This window comes from Ixodes scapularis, unplaced genomic scaffold, assembly GCF_016920785.2.
Source record: "Ixodes scapularis isolate PalLabHiFi unplaced genomic scaffold, ASM1692078v2 PGA_scaffold12__126_contigs__length_90152505, whole genome shotgun sequence".
NCBI classification, from domain to species: Eukaryota; Metazoa; Arthropoda; class Arachnida; order Ixodida; family Ixodidae; genus Ixodes; species Ixodes scapularis.
Window position 1 is genome coordinate 68,142,864 of NW_024609838.1, and position 17,308 is coordinate 68,160,171.

General features: G+C 42.4%; 1 protein-coding gene across 1 annotated transcript; it reads left to right on the forward strand.

The window, feature by feature from the left end:
* The first annotated feature begins 204 nt into the window (after positions 1-204).
* On the forward strand, positions 205-8,923 carry LOC115312287. Its single transcript, XM_029971166.4, has 4 exons — positions 205-438; positions 4,163-4,214; positions 6,288-6,695; positions 8,607-8,923. The coding sequence occupies exons 2-4, from the start codon at positions 4,172-4,174 to the stop codon at positions 8,816-8,818; spliced, it is 663 nt and encodes a 220-aa protein (XP_029827026.2). The 5' UTR covers positions 205-438; positions 4,163-4,171; the 3' UTR covers positions 8,819-8,923.
* The last annotated feature ends 8,385 nt before the right edge of the window (positions 8,924-17,308 follow it).

Genomic DNA, 17,308 nt, shown 5'->3' on the forward strand with positions numbered 1-17,308 from the left:
GAATATCGACTAAATGGAGCGCAAATTTCAAACGGGCCTTTTGACGATCAACCCCAGTGAGTTTCGGAGCAGTTAAAAATCAGTCACACGCGTCACAGGGTACAGCTTATCTGCGTTTTGCTGTTATCTTTCGGAGTCGCGACAGAGCTTTTCTGTCAGCAGAACTTTGATTGTCTAACGCCACGCGCAACACGATTGCGCGGATGTTGGTCAGCTCTTCCCTCAAGCAAGACCGCTCCCGTCAGAATGTCAGCCGAAGTTGAAACGTTTTACCCACACGTCGTCCTTGCTTTAACTCTCCTTCGTTAACTGCCGCCATAAACGACGGCTTATATATCTGCCTCGTATCGCCGTCTGTTTTATCGCTACTTATTTCAGTGAACACCGGGCAAAGAATCCAGTGGACGTCGCCTCCGGTGTGAGCACAGAACCATTCAGGTAAGCGCTTTTGCCTACAAGAAAGTAGAAAGAACATTATAATTCAACGTCTGAATTCTAAGTGTGTTGAAAGGTCGAAACAGTATGAATTGAACAAAAAATCTAAGAGCCAAATATATAAAAAAAAGAAAAAAAAAACGCTGCTCGATAGTTCAGTGTTTTTCGAACATAACGCCGTCACTCGATGTCTTAACTCTTTCGACATTTTACCGTGTGCTATAGCTAATGACACGCTGATCACTACGACAAGGAAAATGCGTCCGGTGACTGCGTTATCTTTGAGTAACGGCAAATAAATCGACGTTGAAGCTCTCTATCGTTACCGGCAGAGTAAGAAACGGTACAGTGTGTTTTTCGAACACCAGGCGTCGAGCACGCGCTCGCTGCTTTCAGCCGTGCTTTGGCTGCGTGCGCATGGTTGATGTGCACAAGACGCCGAAGCTCCTCCGTGCCCATTCTTACCTGGTCAGTGACCACAGTGACAGCGCTAAGTCTAGGTAGAGCACCGATTGCGGAGCAGAAGTTGGCCCTGCCAGCAATTGTGCATTACGAGATTCGTTCACGATCGCCAAGATGCGGTTACACGATTAAGACATCATACAAAAGAAAGGCTGCAGACATTGTGTCAGGTGTTCTTCCTTCTTGCTGGATGGTTCTGTCAGATCGGTCATAAAAAGCAAACAGTCCTTAGACATGTTGAATGCCTGTATGAAGGAAACGTGCTTGAAAAAAGATTGAGGCCTGTCTCCAGGTAATCATGGCATCATGTCTTTTGTATGATATGGATGACCAGTGTGACTCTGGTTTAACAGTTTTGACTGAATGGCGTTGTACGGGGCAGTTAAGTTTATATATAGTTGGCTGTGAACATTGATTAGTAGTGGCACTGCACTAGCAAACACGGTATTCCTGCTACAAAGCGTGACCTTCCGTAGTCTGACTTCCGTACAGCAAACTTGCACTACGCGGAAATAGCATAGGGAACCCGTGAGAGTGTCGGGTACAGAGTTGGTGTCATTACTTGAGTAATTATTTTAGTAATTTTTTTTTCTATTTTTAGTGCCAACCATAAGTGGACGTATTATAAGTTAAGCGCCGCACAAAACTAAAAAACAATTAGACCACCTTGGAATCAGCGCAATGAAAACAAGGTAGGAACTATTATTCGTTAGCTCAAACTGAAGCGGCATAGCAAACACATCTGAATTAAACGAGTAAAATGTCCGATTTTACGATTGGCGTCTGAGATAGCATGCTGTTTGATGGCAAAAAGGGCTAACACTTTGAGTACATTGCGCGACATTGTTAATAGGAAAACGGTTTCAGTGTGTGTCTGCATTTAACTTTGAAAGGATTTCGACGTGCGCCGCATTTCATGGCTTAGGTTACAGCCCCAAAATGAGCAATTTTGTGGAGCGCACTTGCGTTGCACGCAGATTTCTATATTTAATAACATGAATATCTTTGTACATACACTAACGCACACTCCCAGACACACTCGGTGTATCTGACACGCCCGGAGTCGTCCTGTTTTCTGTTCCAGTCCTCGAGGCGCTTATTCTTGTATATGCGCTCACACGCACGCACGAACACACCAGACTGGAACTTCAGAGTCTGAAATATAATGGCCATTTAAGTGGTATAAAAACACGATCATCATAGAAATAATGTAAAACTGTTAAGTTTTTTAGGCGCAAAAAAAAAGGAAACGGATGGTTCAAATTTTGTGTCGGAGTCCAGTTGAAGACTCAAACCGGAGTCCTTCAATACGCTATTGGTCTCGACATTTCTTTGTAACGCTATACGGAACGCAAGTTCGTCTGCTTCTTGCACACGAGTTGCCATGGTGACAGAACGCCAAGCGCATATCGGCTAATTGAAAAAAAAATAGTGGGTAGACTTCGAGTCATTGAGAGCAGAGGTCTACCCACTATCCTTTCAATCAAAGCCAAACAGAGCTCGGCGTCTATTTGACGTCACCGCAACCCCTGCGCAAGGAGTAGAAGACTTGCTCTCCGTATATGGGGAAGCTTGATACGCGACCAGGCTCGGCGCTGGCGTACACAAGGGGGCGAAGAGCCACCAACCTGACTTGTTGTACTTAACGAGTTACAAATAAGTAATTACTTGTAATTAATTACAATGTACATAAGCGTTTAACGCTCTATTTACTTCTTTGTGCAGTAACGTACGCTGTAATTCAATTACTATTTTTGTGTTATGAATTGCATGTGTCCGAAAGACGTAAAATTATTGAGTGAAATTGTTTTGAGTAAAAATATCGCTTTGTCTGCCCCTGCGTCACTCGTCTATGTTGCACCAAGGTTGGAAACTTTTATTATCCCTAAACAAATAAAAAAGGTGCCAAGATACGAGGTGGATTGGAATGTCAACGCGCTCAGCGACGTTTTGTCTGTCGGCATATCGAGAGTGTCTCGTTTCCTGTGTACGGGTTGTTATGATCTGGGTTTGCCGCGGCACAGACGACTTTGTTCTGCGCATGACATCATTTAGTAAAGTAAGAGGTAAGGTAAAAAGTAATAAATCACTTTTTGGTAATATTTAATTACTTTTGTGATGCAGTGATTGATTACTGCAATCAGTTTATTATTTAAATAAATCAGTTGTAATGGTAATTGGTTAATTTTTTTTAGAAACGCGTACGAAACTGCCGCCAGCCTAACCAGCACCGCTGAGAATCTGGAAACCAGAAAGCTGTATCGGAATTTTGAACCAACTCGGAAAAAAACGGCAATAGATACCGGTGAAGCGTAATCGCACTGACAGCGTTTCTTGTTAATGTAAGGAATGATCAGCTCTGTACACTAAGTTAACTGATCAAACGTTATTTTCGGCAGCACTGTCAAATACCATATCAGTCTTCATTCCTTCTTCTTGCTTCAAATTAAATTCTCAATGCCGCTATCGCCATCATAATTCAGTGCCGCGAGTGGGTCCATCAATTCGAGGCGCTGCGAACCCGTTTACGCAATCGCCTGGAAACTTCTCGCAAGCAAAACTGCCGTTGCCTGCAAAAAAAAACAAAAAAACAAACAAAAAAAACAACAAACGTTTGTTTGGACGTTGCGTTGTTAGTGATGAATAAAAAAATTAACGGAGCCATACATCCAGTGATTAACTACGGGCGTAACAAAATGTCGGTGTGTGATGAATTGTTTTTCGGAAACTACTTGTAACCGCGAATTTAAAACAAAAAAAAAACAACAAAAAACTCTAATTAAAGTGGCAAAAAAACGGTAAGAATTTTTTTTTTTTTTTTTTGGGGGGGGGGGCTTTTTTTTACTGAAACAATTCTTACTTTTTTGTGGAGGGAAAGGGGGAGGGGGGAGTGAAATGGCGCACCCGGCGGCAGCTTTTCACCCTGTCTCAAAGTTTCGTGAGCATTTTATGTATTAAGGTGTTCTGCTAAGACTAAGGTATCCTCGTCTAAAAGAACAAACTACAAATAAAAGATGCCTCAGGAATGAGACGCTCGGGTTACCGGCAAGCCAAGATCGGATGTTTAAGGACGGGGGTTCTCTGTTCGGCTGCTTTCACGAGCGGCGATACATTGGAGCGCTTTTGTTTTTCCACGACGATTCCAGATAAAAGTTTCGCTGTTTTTATTCGTGATTTAAGTCGCATGACCGGAACAACGCGAAATAGATGACCGTGTCTCAATCAGCACGCATCGCCATTTGATGTCCCTTCATTTTTGTTTCAGGAGATTGAAATGGGGCTTCTACAATTAGTACTCTTCTGCGGCTTTATCGCTGGTAAGTCATACCTTTTTATGTTTCCTAACATTTTTCAACAGACGCCGCTATTTTTCTCTACTATTTTTCACTGCACTTCGTCGTTCTTTTCTCATATTTTAAAATCCATTTTCGAACACTAGTTGGTATGCTGTTTCGCTAGATATATTCACTCATAATATTCATAGTAAGAGCTTAGAATTTTTAATTATTCGCTTTTAACAACAACAACAACCATTTTTGATAATATATTCTCAGAAGTGCCACAAAAGTTATAAATAGTTGTGGGCAGGACTGGACGGGATCTTCTACACTCACGTTTTGAGACCTGGCGCAGGAATGACACATCTTCTAATGAAAATCAATCAATACAATATTATTATCAATATGCCTTCAATGATGACTAGTGTAACATAAAATGTGCCATAATTCTCAGCTAAGAAATTAGAAATCTAATGCACATATTAAAGGCCCACTAATTCGCTTCGCTTTCCTGCATTCGAATGTTCACTGAGTTTAAGAAGTTTGTATGACGATGAACAAAAAGCGTTGATTTTTTTAGATAAAATATATTCAATTAATAAAAATAACTCGCATATTTTTACAGTGTATGAACAAAGAGTTTAATGTTTTAATCTCTTGGTAAATACGTGTTTGCCGCACTGTGATGACATAGACCTGTCCACCAAGCACTATGAACATGTCAAGCTTCCCAGAGCACCTTGTCACCTCGGAATATGTCTAAGGACGTAAATCCCAAGAGAAAGTGTGACAGAACACCATGAAGGACAGTCAAGAAATAACTTTACAAAGTAACTTTAGAAAATATCGTTACAAAATACTTAAAAGAAACCATAAAAAACCGTCATAAAATTTATCACACGCCTGCCAAAATTAGCAGACTTTTTAGTGTTAAACTTAGCGGGCAGCGTTAACTCGGTAATTCAGTGGGAAAAGCCCGCATCATTTTGTGAAAGTTAACATCACTCCTGAGCTCGCAAACGCTATACATTCTTAACGCAGTTAAAAAACAAGAAAAACATTGCATATTTTGTGAGTTTCGACATTATTCGTCGGATTAGGATAGTTGAATATTTTGTGCACCCCAAGTACAGGTATTCTATCTGGGGGAAATGAAACTAATGCTATATTTTATGCTATTGCAGCGCTAAAAATTTCGGTTATTAAATAAACCGAAAAAGAAACGCGCCGGTAAAAAAAAAAAAGAATCGGTGAATAGTATACGACGTTTTTGACATGTTTTACCTTGAAGGTTGAGCGTTTTTTATTTATTCTTTCAATTCAGATTTCTGGTAATTTCGAGAACCGTGTTGCTTGTTCTAGGTTAGAATGTGCTGCGCGCCGAATCTTCTAGGCGATTGTTCCAGAAGTCCACGCGTGTACAAAAGGGGCCCCGCGTGGCGAGCCGGAGTCAGTCTCGCCCCAGCATTCGACTCTGCGGTTTCGCCGACATTGCGCCCGCGACGCTCTGTTGTTATCTTCTGTTTCCTTTTTGTTTTGGACACAAGTTTGCCCCCATTAAACGTTTCAGTTTCTTGAGTTATTCCTTGTTTGTCACCTCGTCATTCGTGACAAGATGGCCTACTCTCTAAAAAAAAGTGCAACATATGTGGAAAGCAAGTACATAAATTATCTTAAGAAATTCGTAACAGATAGATCCGCACAATATTATTCGCAAGCAACGAGAAAACAAAGCAATGTTGGCGTGTTTTGCAGTAATTATCACTCTCTATCAACGTTCCTAAATTATTATCTACCCCGCGCTTTGATGCTTCATTCCGGGACAGTCGATAAGACCAATCCGTCCCTGTCAAATACAAGTTAGGAATGCGTTAGAAGCTCCTCCCACGTCCCTCATTAGCGCCAGCCACTGTTCCTCCCGGGGCGCAACTAGTCTCCTGCTGAGGCGTACGTCTCGCTGACGTCACCTAACTCTCCATGCCTACTTCCTTTTGTTCGCACACGAAGTGAGTTGATGCCCTGGCTTGTATATTCAGCCTACACTTTTAATCTTCACACGTCTGAAGGTGTCGAAGTACTGGCGGTACTATAAGCTCTTGTGTTGATTTCCAGGTGTCCTCGCGGGCAGCAAGTACGACTCCAACGTCTACATTGACTCCATCGTGTCCACCGTGCTTCCCACCAATGCCAGGAGCCTCGGCCTGGACAGCGTGGATGTCCCCAGCTACGCGTTCATTGTGAAGAGCACGTCTTTGACTAACTGGGACCTGCACGTCGAGTTCCACGGAGGCAAGCTCGTCGGCCTGGTCAGCCCTGGGCTGGTCCGCTGGGGAGACTGCTCTGCTCCCGGATGGCAGGGCTTCAACGTCACGCTGGGATGCTACCTGTCGCTTGACAACCTCCACTTGAGCTATGTGGGATCTGCCAAGGGCGACAGTGTTCTCAACACAAACAAGACCCTTTCTTTGAACGTGGTTCCCGTCAAGTCTTCCGCTTTCATCGAGGTCACTTCCGGGTCAGGTAGGATTTCGCTATTCATATTTTATATGATTGACGTTTTTTGCAGACTTGACAATGTAAATAGGCGCGTACAAGTGGATAAGAAAATATGAAAGGGAACAAAGCGACGAAGTAAAAAGATATTATTAGGTGAAGAACAGAAGTACTTCAAGATAGGTGCTTATGTGGTGCCTTCTCGATGTTATATGTAAAATCATTTCTAACAAGAAAACAACGAATTCACTCATACCATATATCTCCCATTATAGAATAAAAGGTTAAAAAGCTCGAACAAAAGTTCGTTTCCGCTTTTTAACCTTTTATTCAGAAATGGACCAACTAGCCCAAACACAATTTTTAATGTTCCATTATGCCCAATAAAAATCTGTTTAAATGAATATTTGATAATTAAATGAATTTATCAGCAGACTTCCCAATTTTGAGTGGTTCAAGACAACCTCCCTTACCTTACACACATGGTATTATATGAAAAAAAATATAGCTAATGCTGTCGGTCACATTTATTTAAATAACATATCGCTGACGAGAAGGCTATAAAAATGTCGGAAAAACAAAATGCCATTATGTAGGATTTGAAAGGTAAATATAATAGACAACCATGGTCAAATTTCAAATAGATCTGCGCGTTCATGTTTAAGGAAAATAAATATCGTACATTTCTTGTGCTTCCATATGGTATTATGTGATCGTGTTTTCCGGGCGAATATGGTTTTTAGAAAGCGATGTTCAGCAATTTTATTGACGGAATTAACGTGTACGTTGTAATGTAAATAACTCGTATCAGTGACAAATATATTGGGGCGAAGAAAAGGAATAGGAGTGTCAGAGCAATGTCAGAGCGCTCGTTGGGATGATTCCGCCTTCTTTTTTGTGCAGCTTACGTTTTAAGTGTATTAGAGAATAGTAGGGAAGCATTTTCGCACATTTAATACGCCACAATGGGCCCTTCGGTACGAACTACGCATGTGCGAGTTTTCTGCTGTAGTACATGGCCTATTGTACAGTGGCGGGTGCCCAAAAAAGCTTCCCTAAAACTATTATAACTGTGGTTATTCATGAATAGTTTGTGCGCGTTTTTGTTATTTTGTCGGAAATAAACTAACTTATGCAGAGATTAAAAATATTTTAAAATATGGCCACAAGGTATCAACGTCACCTTCTTGGCTAAATTAAGCGCGATGGGTTTTTAAGTAGTCTATGATGCTAGCACCATCGGTGGAGTTGCAATTTTTAAGCACATATTTTATTAATTTACATCTGTTTGGCCTTTTTAACAAAATCTCATAGGAGATACAACATGCGGTCCGATATACCGCTTATTAAGTCAACAACGTAATCTGATATCTGTCACCCAGCGAAAAGCAAATACAGCAGAGACTCCGTTGTGGAGCCAACCCTGGTGGGTGATAACACAATTTGTGTTATCACCCGGACTGTTCAAAAGATTGTTCAATGCCAGAAGTGGTTATTCGCCTTTCAAGTGACGCGTATTAATCGTTGTTCTTTTTTCATTTTAACACCAATATGACTATCCGTATCATATAGGTTACACAAAAATAGTCAAGTGCAGTTCAAATTATTCTTTACTGGAACTATAATTAGATACCTTGATTACTACATAAAAATTCACTGACTTGTGCAATAGTAACATTCCTGTATCAATTTGTTCTTGAACTTTATAGACATGAAATTGGATTCACTCTTCTGAGCTATTAAGAGCATTTCTAAATTAACATTGTCGTAGAATAAAGCACTATCACATATATTACAGAGAAACAAATAAATGTGCGGGGTTTAATTTAGGATGGCATTACTATGAGTCTAATGACACTGTTAAAAACACTTAACTGATAGACTTGGTCGATTTAAATATCCGGAAAGTTGTAACGCTGCCTATTCAATTTGTTTCAGGGGGAATTCCTTCACTCAGGACGTGGCTCATTCGCCCCCTCAACTTCAGTGTCGGCGTCACGAAGCCACTGACATTGAACGACCAACGAAAAACCGCCTTCCAGAGCGAAATTGCCAAGCACTCGCAGGCTGCACTGCTCAACGTGCTACTGGTCCGTTTCAAAGAGGCCGTGGAGAGATCCGTTCGATCGGTGAAAATGCCGAAACCCTAGAACTTGGTACAAAGACGAATAACCTATCCTTCTCAATTGAATTCAAAGTAAAGAAAATCTGCTTCGTCATTTGAATGTTTATTAAAACATTATTTTAATTGAAAACAGAAGGTCTTTTGTGTTGCGATTTATGTCTAGATATTTATTATTAAGGATATGAAACAGAAGTACAAGGTGCTTGCTAAAGAATTAAAGGGTCTTTTTATCGCAAACATTAAGTAAGCATTGTTGAACGCCCACTTTTCACGTGAACATAGCCCTACCGGTGCAAACCAGAGGCAAATATTTCAAAACTAACAATTATCTTCAACAAAAGAAAAAAAAAAAAAGAGAAAACGTTAAGGTCATTTTGTTCAATTTTTGATGGGAAAACGGCCGTCGAAGGAGCTCTCGAATACATGGAGATGAATGGTGCCAGGTACCAAAAACGGTCGAGAACGGGTCCCCTTTCCCATTGAAATCTTCCAGAATATCACATGTAAATTTTGATTGAGAGGATGGCTATTTTTTACACTTTGCGATCCTGTGCAGACCGATAGTGCTATATTTGGGCGTAGATTAAACGTTTTCGCTGCGACATACTTTTTTTTTTTTTGCGGTGAAAGGAATATTTTTTTTTTTTTGGAGGGGACGGGTGAGGATATTGACGCGCTGTATACTATAATGCAGATATTGCATGGCCCGTGCTTTTCATACATAGTTACTGAAAGCTAACGAAGGACAGGGCGTGGCAGGTCCCCGACATGTCATTACCGCTTCGCAGCCAATAAGATTGCTGCGTTAGCCCATAAGGCTCGCTTCATGAAACGTTTACACCTGAAAAGAAATCCGCTGCCGCTAGAGTCACTCTATATGGTAGCGTAGCTGCCAGAGTAGCGACACGACGCGAAATTATCTAGATGCACGACGTCAGAAGCGCTGATAGTGATCTCCATTTTGGGCCTGGGAGGTTGCCATGATAACCGTGCTTCCAGCGACGCCGGGCGGCAACCTTTGTAGTCTAGTTGATATCTCCATTCGTTCATTGAAAAGTGGTATAAGACTCTTGGCATCGCGGTACGACAAGAACCTCTGGAGGAACGGTGCCTGTTTTTTCTGAAAAGTGAGACGATTTGCAGCCCGGGGACTGCCGGGCGACGGGAGCTGCTATGGTATCGTACGTGCAGGGACAAGGCGAGTGGTTTTCGGCGCCGCCAGGATGGCGGCCGCTTCGTGGGACGAACGCACCGTCCTAGTACTTTCGGACTTCGCTCCGATGGAACAAAATCCGATTACGCCGGCCACGACAGGACGATTGGCTCGGGACATGACTGCTGCCCGACTGCCCCATAGTGAGCGAGCATATGTTTAGCATCATACTTCTTCAAGACCCGATCATCCCTTCAAGATGAGATTTTCTCACCGACTGGTGAGGAGCGACGTCAACGGGGTTCAACCAAGAAGGACGGCATCGTGGTCTCTAGGGAATCGTTGACGCCATAAAAGAGACGGACGTCCGATATGAGGTGTTCTTGCCGACATCCCAAATGGTCGTTCGGAAGTTTACCGGCATTCAAAAAGTCAATATTTTTATCTGGTGTAGCACACATATCCGTGTTAAAGGGGCCACGAAATTATTTTTAAACTTCTTCCTTACCTGTAATCCTCAACTCAAAAGAGAACTGTGAAATAACGCAGTCGTGACATGCTAGGGCACTGGTGCGATGACCCCAAGCTTTCACCGTGCTTTTTAAGCACACCGTAGAACTTGGCATTCGCAAGTGACGATAAGTTTTGTCAAGGCACTCATTGGCCAGGAACGCGAATTCAAATATCCGTGGACGAATTGATTGCTGACGAGCGCATACATCCGAGCGACGCAGTTTTCGTGTTTAAGGCGTGACTTGGGGTCGGCTGACGCCATTTTGGCCTTTGTAGGCATTGTAAAGAGGATATTTAAAACCATACACACATGATGATAACGTCATAGCACACTGGCATTAAGGAGCACAAAACGGGCCCAGCTACAGAAAATAAATATTGCGCTCGTAAGAAATAAATACGTCTGTAACTTGTTAATTACAAAGACGAACACAGCTCTAAGCATCTAAGTTTAATAGTATGTGTTGATGCATTGTTATATATCAGGTCATTTCATATACGTCACTTGAGCAAACGCCAGTTTTTCACTTGAAAAACAAACCAAAAAACACTGCGATCAAATGCAAGCTATTGCAACGAAAGCAAGTTATATCAAAATCTTCAGAACTGCCAATTTGTGAAATTGGCGATTAGTAAAAAAGATTAAAGATCGCAGGAGCTTCCTCGCTCGAAAATGCTGTGATTATTCGGTGACCCAGGGCTGAAACAATTTCCCCAAGGCCCTACATGCGCCGTATACCTTTCGATATGATTTTCAGAAATTCAGACTTTCAAAGGGAGCTAGAAAAATGCGAAAATTTTATCCTGAAAGCTATGTGGAGCGCAAGTTCGTCTGCTTCTTTTTGCAGGGGCTGTGGTGACGTCAGAACGCCGAGATCTGAGTGGCTGCGATTGAAGGGTAGTGGGTAGACCTAAAAGCAAGCTGCCTTGAGGCCTACCCACTATTCTTTGTTCAGAACCAATCAGAGCTCGGCGTTCTGGCGTCACCACAACCCCTTATCAAAAGAAGCAGACGAACTTGCGCTGCGCATATCGTAAAATCGTTGATTAGTACACTTGGGAGTTGTGTGAATATTTATACAGCGTGTAGTTGATCAGCCATTTCAAAGTTGCGACGAGTCACTCGCTGTAGATGAGCTATTTAGCCAATGCAGTATAACCGCTAGCCTGGGGTCTATAGGTCTTTAACGTGCACCACGCAGTAGTAATACACAACCGCAGGCCGGTACGATGCTCATCCAGATCGAAATGGGCAGGGGTGGGGATTGAACCCAGGTTCCCTGGTTGATTAGCACAAAACGTAAACATCGCAGGAGCTTCCCCGCTAAAAGTTTGTGATCATGCGGTTACCTGGGGCAAAAGCAAATTCCCCAAGGCCCAACATGCGACGCATAGATTTCGCATCGATTCTCAGACTCTCCAACGTTCAAATAAAGCTAAGAGAATCCGAAAATAGCATGCTAAATGTCTTATCGATCCTCAAACACATCTAGAAACCCGAGCACCGCTAAGGCGATATTACTAATGCTGCCGCACAGGTGCTAATATCCAGAGCTATCTTGCACAGAAAGGGTATAAAGTATCATTCTTTCAGTTCTTCACGTTATACCTACGTCAGAAAGTACGAAGAAGCCCTAAATCGTCGGCAAGCTGCGGCACATCATGACTCCGCGCACCGAACAAACTCGAGTCGCATCCACCAGATCTGGGCGCCGCCATCTTACCGATGACATCACGGCTCTTGAGAGGTTACGTGACGAGTCGTCACTCGGTTGCTACGGAAACCGAGCCAGCTCAGCTCGTTGCTATGGTACCGCGTGCGACCAATCGCGGTGAGAGGCGGCGCAGGGAAAAGCGTGGCGCTACTCTGGCAGCTACGCTGCCATATCGAGTGGCTCTAGCTGCCGCGGGAGCGGATCCGCTCCCGTCGGCGACGGTGACGAGCGGGTTGCGTTTACATCTATTTCCTTCAAGCGGCGGCGGCGGCGCCGGCTGCTGCAGCTGTTCTCGTAACATCCCGTCAAATATGACGAGGAGGCGCGAGAATTCCCACCTCGACTGTCTCTCCCGGCCAACCCCGGACGTTGCAGCTCCCGGAAGAACGCCTACTCATGATGTAGGCAGCGTCGTGCTGCGTAAGAATGCCACTTCCGGTCAGCGAAACGCCACGTTCGGCGGCAGAAATAGATCCCGGACCTATAGACCTTTTCCACAAGGGCGCCGCCATCTTGAATTGTCGTCACTTCCAGTATGGGCGACGAAAAAAAAGTAAAACGTTTCAACCTGTAACCAGTAAAAAAATAGAGTGGAGCCAAAACGATACTGTGTGACGGTTAGGCTTATATCCTAAATGTCTTCTATTGGCGTGGTGAGGGCAAAGTAATGTTTTCGCCCATACTGGAAGTGACGACAATTCAAGATGGCGGCACCCTTGTGGAAAAGGTCTATACTCCTCGCCGCCGCGTTTTCCGCCCAGCGTTTCGCCCGAGCGGCGAAAGCTGGGCGGATTCACTGGCGGATCTGCAAGTGTAAACGTACCATCAGGCGGGGCAACTTTTCCAGCAATTTTGAGGTTGCTGGCGGGTTTTTCCCTAGCTTTCCCTAGATCGACACGAATTGCTGAGATCGGGTCCGGCTCGAACGAGCGAGCAACTCGGAGCGATTTGAAGACGTTTGAAGCGGCTGCAACCAATCAGCGACGCGATATTTTCAGGTGACACTCCTCTGGTGGTGATGATGACAGCTAAAGACTTGGTTCTGGTTTCAAATGAATGGTTTTGAAAATAAACCTTCTCAGAAAGATGAGTTAGTATTGTCAACGCCATTCAAAGATATAAAAACACGTTTTTAGCGCGTAGCTGTGCGTCTAAAGAGCCCAAGAAAAATCAAATTGAATGATGATGATAGCGAGTCGGAGCAATTCGGTTGCTGCGTGTGAACGCGGGCGGCCCGTGTTGCTGGTGTTGCGACGTCAAGTTGCTGGGTGAAATTGGCCCGTCTGAAGCGGGCCTAAGAACGTCAAAGAATGAATCCCGAAGAAGCATATACATGAAACGTCATCCTCCGGGTTTATTAAGTTGCCAGTGACTGTATAGCTGGCAATTTCTGGTGCATACTTATACGGGTGCGGACGGCATATAACAAACATCTATAGAAATCAAAACAAAAAGGCCAATGTATTTCGTCCGCAAACCAATGTATTTGCACCTGATTTGATACCCAGCTCTCCACATTTATGCTGTTTAAGCTCTTTCAATAAAACTACCATTAGCGTCAATGACAGCCTCGATACGTCTCCGAAAGCTTCTTTACGCCTTAATGAAATGGTCCTGGTTGACCTCAGCCATCACGTCCAAATTGGCAGCCATCAACCAGTCTTTGATATTGTGAGGCTGCTTGTTAGATCTCGATGATAATAATGTATTTTATTTCCCATTCTGGTTGGTACAAAAAGGGAGGACGTCAGGACAAAAAGCTGCGGTTGCAGCTTGACGAGGTCCTGGCGCCCTAACACACTTTGGCGGGAAAGCAGCATTGGAAACACAACGAAAACACAAAAAATGGGCACTAAAACACAATAACGACTATTCACATTGTTGCACTCAGCTTGAATGTATCAAAACAAATATTTTTAAAGTAGAAAAAAGTTTCACCACAGATACAAAAACTCCAGGCACAAGAGGTAAAAATTATGCTGTCTGTAATATGATTTTTGTCAACATCCGATTTGATGTCCCATAGATGCTGATACCACTGGCTTCGAGTTTATTAAGTAAAGATGGTAATGCGTATTTTAATGATGTAAAGCCGTAATTCGTACGAGGTATTGAAACGCTCCAAATTTCGCCGTGACGTGTGACATATTTATGGTCTAGTTTTGCTAAGCCCGACAGTGCGAAAAGGAAAGAAATATTATGTTTTAATGCCATATTATACATCACCAGCAGGCGAAATTGGTACAAGTGGTCAATAGGAATGACGTTATGTTTAAGAAAGAGCTCCCGAGAAGGGTGCAAGAAGGGTACATTTGCTATAATTCGAAGAACCCTCTTTTGGGTTAGCAGTAGTTTTGTTATATTTTGTATCGTTGTTTGGCCCCAAACTAAATGGCAATACACGTAGTGAGTCTAAATCAAAGAATAATATAAAAGTAATTTAACACCTGTTGGAAAGACATCCCGATTCTTACAAAGGAGACCAATAGATTTACGAACTTTTTGATGTATATAATCAACGTGCTCATTCCATGACAACGATTCAGTGAAATAAACGCTCAATATATTTACCGACTTTACCATTTGAAGTGTTGAAGACCCTAAAGTTATTTGAAGCAAATTAGGTACTTGTCTATTTCGTGGTCGAAATTACACACATTTAGTTTTTTCCGCGTTTATTTTTAGCCCGTTTACTTTCGTCCACAAATCGATGTTTGAAAGGACTCTTATTGCCGTGCTCTCTATTTTATCCGCTGTGTGGCCCTTAATAAAAATAGTTGTGTCGTCAGCATAAGAAACAAGGTTTGCCTGTGGTACACTATTTTCAATATCATTAATAAAAATAATAAATAAGAGTGGCCCGAGCACACTACCCTGAGGTACTCCGGTTTCAATTTTTTGAGTGGTTGAAATATAGTTGTTAATTGTAACGAATTGTGTACGGTACTGTAGGTAAGATCTAAATAAATTCAAAGCAGTTCCACGAATACCATAGCACTCTAACTTTTCCAGCAATATTGTGTGATTAATTAAGTCAAACGCTTTCGAAAAATCGATGTATATACCCAAAATAAGTTCCTTGTTTTCAAAGCTTTCAATGATCTGCCGTTTTTGTACTAAGAGCGCTGATTCTGTTGACCGGTGCTTACGAAAGCCATGCTGACTATTAGAAATAACAGAATGTCTCTCTAGGTAGGAATAAAGTCTCTGATGAATTATTTTCTCAAGACCCTTTGAGAATATGGATAACAATGAAATAGGTCTATAATTTTTAAACATATTTTTATCGCCACCTTTATACAAAGTGACCACCTTAGCGCGCTGCATTGCTTTAGGAAAAACACCGGAAGAAAGCGATAGATTAAATATATACGTTAACGCAGGTGTCACAATATCGACGACATACTTAATCGGTTTGATATTGAAATCATTTACGTCTTGACTTTTGCAATTTTTTAGGTTTTTAAAAACCGCGAGTACTTCACACTCATCTGTCGGACTCATAAAAAAAGAATTTTCGAAATTACGATTGATATAACCACAAGCATCGGGTCCACCTTGAGGCAGATTTACATCATTTGATTGGTTCACTAGGTAACTGTTAAAAGCATTCGCCAGAGCGCAGCCACACAGTTGAATATCTCCCCAGATTATTTTATCTAATGTTTGACGTTCACGGTTTGGATGCAATACATTGTTTACCCTTTCCCAAAGAACACGTGAATCTTTGTTATCATCTCTAGTGAATAGACTTGTAAAGTATTCAGATTTCGCACGCCTTTGTAAACCAGTTAATTTATTACGATACCTCTTGAAAGCTCTGAGGTCTTCGGAGTCCCTTGTTTTTAAGAAGCGCTGGTACATATTGTTTCTCTCACGTATTTTATGCAATAACTCCCTCGTCATCCAAGGCTTACGTATTTTTTTACACAAGTTGACGGTTCTGTAAGGAAAGCACTCATCGTACAATTTTTTAAATGTTTGTAAAAAATATTCATATGCACGGTTGACATCTGTCTCCGAGTAAAGGGTGTCCCAATTTACTGAGGATAAAACATCTCTAAAGACCGCCATTGTTGCGTCTGTAACATTTTGCCTTTTAAAAGTTTTTCGTTTTGCTCTGTTTTTTTGTTTTGTGTAACTTTTTTATTAACATAAATATATGTAGGTGATCGCTGATATCGGCGCCAATGACATCAGCAGCTATGGAAGAGACATCATTATTCGTAACAAAGAAATCAATTAAGGTAGAGGTGGAGTCAGTAATTCTCGTCGCTTCAGTCGCAATATAGTCAAACCCATTTACTTCAATGACCTGTACTAAGTCCCGTTGCGCTGTTGTGTTTACAGGCATGTTAATGTTAAAATCCCCACCAAGAAAAAGAACATATCGGTTCTCTGCTACAAAGTTACAAAAAGTGTGAAAGAAGGAAACAAACTTAGATACATCTCCAGATGGGGGCCGATACACAACAGCGAAAACATAATCCTTGTGGGAGACACACAAGAACTCAAAGTCATCCGTAATTTGAGTGAACTCAGATATAGGCTCGCACTCCAAGCCATTACGTATGAGCAGAGACACCCCACCACCTCTTCTTTGTTCCCTACAAAGCGAATAATGCTTATATTGCGGTAGACTAAAGACATCCGAGTCGTCTCTGACAACATAATAACATGAAAAGAAAAGCCCAGACAATCAAATAGTGTATCAAGCTCGTCAAGTTTGGATTTCGCGGATCGTACATTCAAGTGAAAGAAAGAAAAATCAACAGGTTGCTCCGCTGCGGCAAAGTTCGCAAAGTCAGTGGGCGAGATAACCATCATAAACCAAAAAACAAAGTATGCTCACTCGAAAGAGCTAACGACCAAGAGCACGCAAGTCATCTTCACTCGAGATAACATGTGCTGGCATCCTTTCCCCCTGTCGTACAAGCACTTTTCCATTTTCGTACCAGACAAACCTATAGTTGCTTACTTTCGCCCACTCCCTCGCCTGCCACAGCAAAGTCCTTCCCTGTTTGGTCATGTTCTCGGTGATGTACACGCGACCAGAGCCAGACGAGCGGTTTAGAACTCTCTTCTTGCTCCGCCAAGCGTCTCTGGTTTCTTTCCTTGCGAAGCTCACTATGAT